This window comes from Squalius cephalus (assembly GCF_949319135.1).
Source record: "Squalius cephalus genome assembly, chromosome: 8".
NCBI classification, from domain to species: Eukaryota; Metazoa; Chordata; class Actinopteri; order Cypriniformes; family Leuciscidae; genus Squalius; species Squalius cephalus.
Genome location: NC_137129.1, coordinates 1,150,899 through 1,161,654, shown reverse-complemented (window position 1 = coordinate 1,161,654; position 10,756 = coordinate 1,150,899). Strand labels below are relative to the sequence as shown.

Genomic DNA, 10,756 nt, shown 5'->3' with positions numbered 1-10,756 from the left:
TGATGTTCTGAATGTTTTAATGGTTGTGATGTTCTGAATGTTTTAATGGTTGTAATGTAAATATTGCAATTCATTCACCACAAAAAGTGCAATCACTTTAAAGCACTGGCAGCTGTTAAAGGAAATAAATAATTGTTGTGATTCTACATTTGTGCTTTATTGATGATAAACGGTATAGAGAACTGTACGGAATTAAACATTTTAGGATGACTGAAGTGTCCGTAAATGGTACGGATCGAGTACTTTAATGATACGGAATATTCCATTTTAGGTTTGATGGAAGTGTCCGTAAATGGTAAAGAAAAAGTCAGGTAAATCTACGGAAAATATCTGTTATAGGGTTTACGGAATTGTCCGTACAATAACGCAAAAATTTACGGAAAATACGGAATTTTCCATTTTAGGTTTGACGGAAGTGTCCGTCAATGGTACAGAAAAACTCAGGTAAATCTACGGAAATATCCGTTTTAAGGTTTACGGAAGTGCCCGTACAATAACGGAAAAAGTGCTGGTAATTAATTACCAGCACTTTTTCCGTTTTTTAACGGAATTTTTTTTAACAGTGTAGATTGTCTCCACCTCTATGTATCCCTCCCCTTGAAAGGTATAAACTCTGTGCTGAGCTATAGTCAGACTTGGATGACTACAGCGAGTCCTCAATAAAGAGTAACTTCTGCTTGAAAGATATCCCAACGTCTTCTTTTTTTTTTCTTTTTTTCTTTCTTACAAGGGAGAAAGGGAACAGTTATGTAAATTATTATTCTGAATTATCTTTCTCCAGGTAATTTAGAGAGATTTCTGGGGTAGTTAGTTTTTGTATTGTTTGTTATTTTGGCCAGGCTCTCCCCTGAAGCTTTTACCCCTAATTTCATTATTATTCTTTTTGATATTTCTGGTCTGGTTATTGTTGCTTTTGTGCCTTTTTTTACTCTTTATAACAGAAAATTGAAAGTTAATATTGGTTGAATTGGTGGTTGTGTTGTTGATTCTGGGACAGAAGGTTGGAAATCCTCGTTCTCTCCATGGTTTACTATTTCTTTCTCTTTTTTTGTAAAATGTAATACTTTACTTTGTTACCAGCTCCTCAACCCTAGATGGGTAGCTATGTAACACTATACCTCCTCCTCATTGTAAATATCCAAATTTTTGATCCAGAAACATACAATACAACATGCAATGCTGTAGTAATTTATTGATGTAGAAAGCAGAAAGAAAAGGAAAGATGGGCAAATACACAAACCCCGGGATCAAACGGGTTAAGAATCAGGTGATTTAAAACCATTACAAACCTTTACTGAATATGCACTGAAACTTATCATTTATCTTAAGGATAAAAGGTGCATATAGATCAAATGAAAACAATGAAAAAAGTGCAATATTAGTATTGCTCAGAAAACAGTAGTTTGGTATTTTGCTTGTAGGATCAGTGGACTGTGGCGTAACATCCTCTCATTCCACTTAATCTGGCAATGAAATCAGAAAAGGAAAATCATTAAGGCAACATGCACATAGTGTAAATAGTACAAATGTCTACACACCATCTCTCTCCTTTTATTGCTCACCTGCAAACACCTCAACCTCACACAGTAAGAGATGTTCATTGCGCCCAGGTATAAAAATGTTCACATATCGCCCCTTAATAGGCTTAAACTCAAATGTTTTTGTCTCTCCAGCTGGGATGGACACAACAGTTGCAGCCCTGTGAAGACACAGAGTAACAGAGAAATAGAGAGGGGCGAATCAAAACTGCAAGAAGCATATCAAATATACTTCTGTCAAAGGCAAGTTTGTATTGAAAGTATTTATTCAAATGAATGCTATCTTATTTACTCATTTTATAACCATTTGTGTAATTATTAAAGAGAGACAATACTTACAGCTCATTATTGTTGCCATTATTTTCCAGGCTGTTGCCGATACGGATCTGAGCTCCATTCATCCTCTCTGCACCACCATCTCCACGAGTAGTGATGCTAACCCTGTTTACCTTGTAGACTAACCCCAAGTCAACTCTCCACCAGGGGTCTCTGTCTGCATTAGTATGAATGCATGACCCACCACCCCAAATTGAATTCCTGTTGCCATCGACAGCCCTTTGAGCTACTCCTCCAGCGACTGTGGAAGACTGAACAACTGTGGCTCCAAGAGCAAGATTCCCTGTTTAACATAAAATAATAAACAATAACTTTTTTTTTTTACTTTAATGTGCTAAAGTATAATCCCAGTAAAATGGGCCAAATAATGTTAAACTATGTTATACTATTTTTACACGTTTCATCACAAATCATATGTCATATTCAACAAAATATTGCCAATTGTGTTGGTCGAAAGATTAACCACAGAGTTTAACTTGGATGGGGGACTGATTATGTGGTTGCGGGATTTTTTAAGGAATTGAGTACAGAGAGTGAGTGTGGGTGGATCAATGTCGGAGAAACAAATTACTAATGTCGGATCCCCACAAGGCTGTGTCCTCTCACCCCAATTGTTCATATTGTATACAAATCACTGTATAAGTGCACACTCAGGCAGATTTTTTATCAAATTTGCAGATGATACTGCACTAGTCAGTCTCCTAAAGGGGGACGAGGACAGTCATGGACCTGTTTTAAATGAATTTATTTCTTGGTGTGACATGTCAAACCTTAAGTTAAATATTTTAAAAACAAAGGAGATGTGCATTGATTTTAGGAAGGAGTCTTCAGTGAGTGTAACCACTATCAAAGGAGAGCCAATACAAAGTGTTGAAGAGTACAAATATCTTGGGGTCATCTTTGATCACAAACTGAGGTGGGATAAATGGACAGAGGCTGTGAACAAAAAAGGACAGCAAAGACTCTACTTCCTTAGAAAGATGTTGTCATTTAATATAAGTCTCTCAGTCCTCAGACTTTTTTATAATTCTTTTATTGAAAGTGTTTTTACATTTTGTATCACTTGTTGGTTTGGAAATGCCACAGTGAAACAAAAGAGTTCAATTAGGAAAGTTTTAAGTACAGCGAGTAAACTAATTGGTATCCCCTTGAGAGGTTTGGAACAAATTTATCTTAACAGATGCCTCAGCAAAGCAACAAAAATCACAGCAGACAATAGACACCCTCTTTTTGATCAATTTGAGAGATTACCTTCTGGGCGAAGGTTCAGGATGCCAGCGATTTTTAAAAACAGGGGGAAAAACTCCTTCCTGCCACAGGCAGTCAAATTGTTGAACAAAGGTAATGCAGCTGCGTACTGAGCGGGTCTCAGTGATGATTTTGTGTATCTTATTATTATTGTCTTTCATTCTCTTTTTTCGTATTATGTGACGTGTATTGCTGGTGCTGTATGTGTATGTGAGTATGTGAAACGCAAGCAACAAAATTTCCCTAAGGGGATAATAAAAGTACTCAACTCCATATAACCATTTATTTGTTTTACATGACTGTACAATATCCCTTAAATGTTTGTCTTGCTAGGAATATTTTTTTCTTCACAGAAGCTTTGCGTTTATTACAAGCGAGCTTATAAAATATTTCAACTCAAAACAATATTTTGTGTCCAAAATTATTTCTTTTGTGGCTAGTAGCCATGTAGTAAGCCGGGGTCTTGATCACCCTGTCGGGTTTATTTTGCGATAAAATCCATTTTGATGTACATTATCCCTTATTGGTTACCAAATGTTCAGTAAGAATATTATACATGCACTATCGACAACATTGAAAGTAATGAAGAGCACTCACTTGGACCACAAATGTATGATGGTGTGTCCATTACTGTTGATAAAATAATAAAAGTTACACACACATTAATAAGTACATAAACAAATTCAATCAGTCTTCTCTCTGTCCCTTACCTGCAAACACCTCGACTTCACACAGAGTGAGGATTTCATCATTCCCAGGTAAAAATATGTTGACATATCGGCCATTAACAGACTCAAATGAAAATGTTTGTGTGCCATCAGGAGCAGTGAGAATAGTTGCAACCCTGCAAATACATGAACAGTGTTAAAATGAAAACCAGAAGCTACAATTCACACGTCTAACAAATTCAATTCAGCTGTATTGAAATCAAATGGTTTTGTATCCCAGCTAGCAGGGAACGTTTTCAGAATGTTGGCTAACATTCCCTACAAGTTTGGTTAATGTTTTAAGGAAAACATTTGAATGTAATGTTCAAAGAATGTTTTAAGGATGTTTTCTCTTTCCAAATAATGTTTCTATAAGATTAAATGTAAACTAAGATATAACGTTTTAACTGGAACATTTTGAGGATGTTTTGAGAATGTTGTTGAAATAAAATATTATATAATGTTCCATAATAACAAATGAGGAACATTATCAAATCAACATTCGCAAAATGTTTTGAGGATATCATTGAGGCCTGAGATGACGGAATGTATTTTATAAAACGTTCTTGTAATTTGACGTGTTAACAAAGCAAGAACATTTTAAATGTAACATTTTGAGATGTTTTTAGAGAATGTTATCCTACACAGCAAAAACTCCCGTGTTAAATTAACTCTCCTGGGAGTTTATTTGACTCCACACTCAAAGGGTTAAAGTGTTAAAATATGAGTGTTAAATAAAAACTGAATAGTGTTTAAATGAATGAGATAATTAAGTTATTAATTGTGTGATGATTGACCATTATTGAAGACACCTGATATTAACAAGCAGAATATCAGGAGAACCAAAGGAGAAAATCTAATTTCAAGTTACCCTTATGGTGATGTGTGTTTGCTTTAGTTGGGCTCTTGACCCTTAAACTACTAACTTTAGAATTAGTCTGGCTGTTGTAATTAAGTTATAACTGACAGATGAACAAAGATAAAAGATGATCAGGTGGTGTTGGTTATGTTTTGACGTAACCATCGTTTGACCTGAATCACTGAACTAATTTATACTTAGTCATTTAGCAGACGCTTTTATCCAAAGTGACTTACAACGGACCACTAAAGTTTAGAGAGTTAGGTTTGCCTTGTTGATTGCAGCAGCCTGGTGATTTTATAGCATATGACTTGTAGCATTTTCTGTAGAATCCAAAATATTTCTTAAAAGTTCTGTTCAAAATATCCTATTTAGACATATAGACATCAAGATTCAGCCTGTGAATCTCAACAATAGTGACAATAATAAAGCATGTTGCAGTGCATTCTGGGTGCCACCAATCAAAACTCATTCATGGCTCCCATCATACATTGCGTTATGAATAAATTATGATCTGAATTGTCTTAGTAATTTCCTTTTCTTAATTAAATATTTTGTTTGTCACCATTGTTGAGATTCATACACTCATTCTTGATGTCTGTGTGTGCCTAAACAATTTTTTTTTTTTCTAAACAACTTTTAAGAAATCTTTTGGAATATATACAAATTTCTGGATCTTGTGTTGTAGAGTCACTGTGATGATGTAATAATCAACAATATAAATCTAAGTCAGAGATTAGGCTCTAAATGAGTTTTGTGATTCAGGTCAAATGATGATTATATTAAAACATAACCAACAACATCTGATCATCTTTTCTCTTTGTTCATCTGGGAGTTATAACTCAGTTACAACAGCCAAACAAAATCTAAAGTTAAAAATGTAAGGGTCAAGAGCCCAACTAAAAGAAACACTGATCACCATAATGGTGACTTAAAATAGTGATTTTATCCTTTATTGATTCTGCTTGTTAATATTAGGTGTCTTCAATAATGGTCACTCATCGCTCAATTAATCACTTAATTATCTCATTAACTTCTATCACTGGAGTTTTTGCTGTGTACATTTTAGGAGAACATTCTGGGAACCAAAATAAAACTACCCGCTGAAAACGTTATTAGAAATTCATGGTAATGTTCTCAGAATGTTTTTAGAACAAAACATTTCTAGCTGGGATAGCACTGCTACAAGAAACAAATGTCTAATCACAATCTGAATAAAATGTTCAAGCACATCTCCATGGCTGTGGCTCGATGAGTGGTTGATTTGTGGAGTTACAATTTTGCCTCCTGTTTTATTAAACCAGACTGAACATCACAAACATGGGAAGATGACAGAACAATTGAAACATTTCTTACAGCTCATTGTCGTTTCCGTTGTTGTCCAGCTTGTTACCAATACGAATCTGAGCTCCTCTAAGGCGGTCTTTGCAACAGTCTCCACGATTAGTGATGGTAACGTTGCTTACACTGTAGACATTTCCAAGGTCAACTCTCCACCATGGATTAAACTCAGTTTTAGTGATAGTGCATGAGTCCTTCTTGTAATCTGATTCTCTGTTTCCATCTACTGCATGTTGAGCATCTCCCTGTGGGTGGCCTAAGGAGGACTGCACAGCCATGCCATTAAGAGCAAGATTCCCTGTTCAAGATGATATGAAATCGAATAAAATAAAGGATAAGACAGGTTCAAAGCATTACAAATACATATAAATAAATAAAACACATTTTCAATTACCATATTTCAGGGTATAATTTTAATAAATCAATCTGATCAAAATTTAATACACAATGGTTAGAGATTTTTAAATCCAGGCATTTTTACTTGTATTATTCTAAACGTACCTTTGGAATCAGCGACGCACATCCCAGTAAAAAGTGTTAGAAACAAAACCACACGCATGTCCATCCTGATATAAGACATAACAACACATCTCATATCAGCATATGAAGGAATCATTTTCAATTTCTCCTCCTCATTTAAACAAAGAAACATATATATTGCTATTGTAATGATAAAATGATATAGAAGAACCCCATGGGCCCTATTTTAACGATCTGAAACGCAAATATCAAACGTGAAACGCAAGTAACTTTGAGGGCGGATCTCAGGCGCTGTTTTGAATGCCTTTGCTGAGTTTGCTCTATTTTTATTTTATTTTATCTTCTACGCCCATGATATTAAGATAATTTGGTAAAACTTTACACGGTTATTATAGTTAACTAAAACTTTCTTTTCTTTCTTTTGGAACTGTATTGTTATTTTGTTGTGCTTAAATCATTGCTGTACAAATAATTAACTTCCTCCTTTCAGATTCCTTAGATTCGTTTTTAGATCGTGATTCCGATTAAACGTACCAGTTTTCATTTCGACTGATCAAAGTTTGTCTGAGATACAGCCTCTGAACCAATTTTTGGTTGACCTCGTTAAGTACACTTTTGAACAAATATACATTTAAAATAAAAATAAATGTTAAGTAATTTCCAAATATCGGTCCAAATATCATTTTTTTAGATTTTGAACAAAATTTTAAGGAGCAGTGAAAAACCAGAATACTGTACTTTTCAAAATTCTTGAAAAGAGTCTTGATGTAAGATGTTTAATGTGATCAGCATCAGATGTATTACGTTTTAATTTTCTAGATCAAATGTTTAAAAAATTATAACCATTTGAATGTAAAATTAAAAAAAAAAAATGTACTTCTCTTTACCATCACTGCAAGTGTGCCATATTTTATAATTTTCCTACTTACGGTTCATATGGCTGCCATTGACTCCCATTAGGGAAAAATAATAAGAAGAAAACTAATGGATTCCAATTATACTGTTTTCCCGGTGTGGAGAGTGCATAAACATTCAACTCACCTGGAATTCGTCAATGTATCAACCTCACAGAAAACCTTCACAATTCAGCAGTTATCTGCTTTTAAACAAAATAATACATTTTTATATAAACAACAAATAGCAATATTAATACATGTTTATAAACAATTGCTATACTTATTTTTTATCCAATAAATTATTCATATGAGTTATATTATGCCCTATCAAAACATTTCAAAACAAAAATGTCCTATTAAACATAGATATAAATATTAATACGAACCAGCAGTCTGAAGATGGTCTAGTTGAATAATATTGTGCTCAGAAATGATGCTCTATTTATTGCTGAATTAAGGCCCTCCCAACCAAATAAGTCTTATCTGATATCTGTAAAATAAATATCAACTGGACCATTACTGTCAGGGTTATGTTTGTTTTTTATCTGTTTCCCTGTTCTGGGTGTGTTTCTGTACGTCGCTAACTCAGTTAGCTGGATTTGATTGTTGGCGATATGGCATGATCTTGGTTTGTTTGGTTCTCCGACTCATCCTGGACTTGCTGTCATAGCAACATGTGCGTAAGCTTAAACCTGCTCGCGAGCAGCTCATTTCATGTCTACAAGATTAGATTGCGGCGAGCGGAGCTGATGCGGGTAGTCCTTTAGCGCACCGCAATTGTAGGCTACTTTTTGATAGATATCGTTTTCTGATAGACTCATGAGGGTCTCATTTACATAATTAAATGTTCGACTCGTCAGAGTCGGGCTTTAACAACGGCAACAACCTGGTTGCATTGCTCTGCAGATTTTTTGCAAGTGGCACTTTCCTTTACACTATGAGAGAGAACTTGGTGAAAAGTCCTGTCTGTCGTGCATTTGCAAAGTCTACCTGGTGCACAAGCTGTTTTAGGGGTATTTCCAAGCTACTTACCCAAGGTTGTAAAGCACTTTTTAATGAAGATCATGCAATCATGACAATGCCAGTATGACTTACAGTATGTGTCCCTCAGGCTTCACTAATGTGATTGGTGCCATAGACTGCACACGTTCCCATCAAGGCCTCAATGAAGGGGATTTTGTGAACCGAAAGGGGGTTCACAATGTAAATGTGCAGGCAAGTTTCTATTACAATTCTTAATATTCCAGATTAGTAATATTATATCAAATTTCAAAAAAATCTAAAAAGTATGCAGTGGACTGACTAAATTCTCTTAGATGGTGTATAACTATATGTTCCATATCACAAATTTGGAAGCAAAATGGCCAGGATCTGTGCATGACTCAAGAATTTTCAGAGTTATATTGCTGATCCTAACACACTTGCTGATCCTAACAGAACTGCATTTTTCCATTATACAGGAGATGATGGAATCCTGTTTGGAGATAGTGGCTATGCCTGCAGGCACTATTTTATGATGTATTCCCTGACCCAAACCCTGGACCACAAACCTGTTACAATTCAGCTCTAGCCAGGACGAGGGCACGCATTGAAATGACCTTTGGGCAACTAAAGGGAAGATTTCAGTGTCTGAAAAGCCTGAGAGGTTGCACCTGACAAGGCCTGTGACATTATTGTTGCATGTGCCATATTACACAACATTGCCACATCAGAAAGAAGAGGAGCCCTTTGGTGAGGGTGAAGCTTGATGATGACCTCCGGCTCCAGCCTGTGCACTTGGACCGATCTAGTGGCAGAGCTGCACGGGACAGAATTGTGGAACTCCATTTTTTTTAAGGGGGGTAAAAAAAATTATATTAAATGTTTAATAAAAGACAAGACATATAAGCTTAGTTCCTTCAGATTTATTTAAATTATTCTTTGTAAAGAAAAGCCAGTAATCAAGTCATATTTTTCCTGCAATAAGAGATATTATGCAAGGTCAGCAATTGTACTCTGTGTGAAATAATGTATTAGCACTAACTCTGAAGTTCCTTTTGAAGCAACTATCTCTAGTGCCAGTTTTTTTATTTTATTTTACAGTGTACTAAGAGAATTTAAAGCTCATTTACCAGTAATGAAGGAGTTGATGCTACTGGTCCCTGGCTGTAGGTCTAAGGAAGAGCTGTCCCCTGGGATGCCCTTCACAATAGGTCAATTCAAATTCAACCCCAGGGCCAGCTCTTCCGCAGGGGTGGAACGTGGGTTTGCAGGACCACCAGCTGTTTGTTTTTTTGTTCAGCCTTTTTCTTGGGTGTTGTTATAAACAACTGCCTTTTTTGTTATCAATTAACTAATTTTTAAAAGAGACTAAGATGTAATGTAAACGCAGGGAATTTTAATAAATAATCAGGAATATGATTAATATATATTGCATATTACAGTTACATTAAAATTATTGAAGCTGAAAACAGATCGCTTGTATATATGAATGATCACCACAACGGGTTATGGTTCGTCATTAATATATATCAATAGTCTCTGTACAGATCGAGTTTATGAGATAACTTTAATGGAATTAATTTAGTTATCAAACAATCTGTTTGTCCAGCAAACGGCCGTAAGATTAACTTATCAACTTCTCAATAAAGTTATCACTTCTTATAATTTCAGGAAAATTATGTTTCTGGCCATGGAAACTATATTCTCCTGTCCTTATACAATTTAGGTTACTGAAAAGTAACAAGATAAAGCATGTAGCTTGGGATCAAAACAATTCATTGACTTCGTAATGTGAGCAGACAGACAGAATCAATCAAGAATACTAAGGGTTTTAATAAATGTCAAAACTACAGAATATACAAACTACACAATATACACAATTATATGTCTATGTACATAACATACAGTTAAACAATACAAGATAACGAATAACAGTGAGAGGGAGAATAAAATGATCAGAATTAGAGAAAGATAGAATGACAGAAAAGGATGAGAGAGAGAATGAGAGAGAGGGAGAAAGTGAAAGCAAAATGTGCGATCAGAGATCGCAGTAGGCTATGGCAAAAATCACAGATCATGTAACCTTTGAGAGACAACAAGAAATCACATCAATCGAATCAAATCAATAATCAATACTTGCATATGGTTCTCTTTGTATGAGGAAAGGAGCTGTGCGTTCTTTCGTGTCTTCCGGGGCGAGCGCGGTCGCGGGAATTTAAAGGTTCACCGAACGTGAAGTTACCAAAGAAATTATTCAGAGTTCATCTCCCTTGTGGAGGGAGAGGCTAATATGAAAATAAACTTAGTAAAGAAAAGAAAAGAAAAGAAAAGAAAAGAAAAGAAAAGAAAGGTCGGGAGTGACGCGGAGGT

General features: G+C 35.3%; 1 protein-coding gene across 2 annotated transcripts; it reads right to left on the bottom strand.

Moving 5' to 3' along the window:
• Positions 1-1,151: 1,151 nt before the first annotated feature.
• On the bottom strand, positions 1,152-7,920 carry LOC307163379 (fucolectin-6-like). Of its 2 annotated transcripts, none has more exons than XM_079879406.1 (9): positions 7,792-7,920; positions 7,551-7,608; positions 6,531-6,595; positions 6,045-6,327; positions 3,833-3,966; positions 3,720-3,752; positions 1,878-2,157; positions 1,563-1,699; positions 1,152-1,463 (listed from the first exon to the last, which is right to left on the bottom strand). In XM_079879406.1, the coding sequence occupies exons 3-9, from the start codon at positions 6,592-6,594 to the stop codon at positions 1,459-1,461; spliced, it is 936 nt and encodes a 311-aa protein (XP_079735532.1). In that variant the 5' UTR covers position 6,595; positions 7,551-7,608; positions 7,792-7,920; the 3' UTR covers positions 1,152-1,458. The 2 variants fall into 2 exon arrangements, with proteins under 2 accessions (XP_079735532.1, XP_079735533.1); XM_079879407.1 differs by having other exon boundaries at positions 7,551-7,605; positions 7,792-7,819.
• Positions 7,921-10,756: the final 2,836 nt, after the last annotated feature.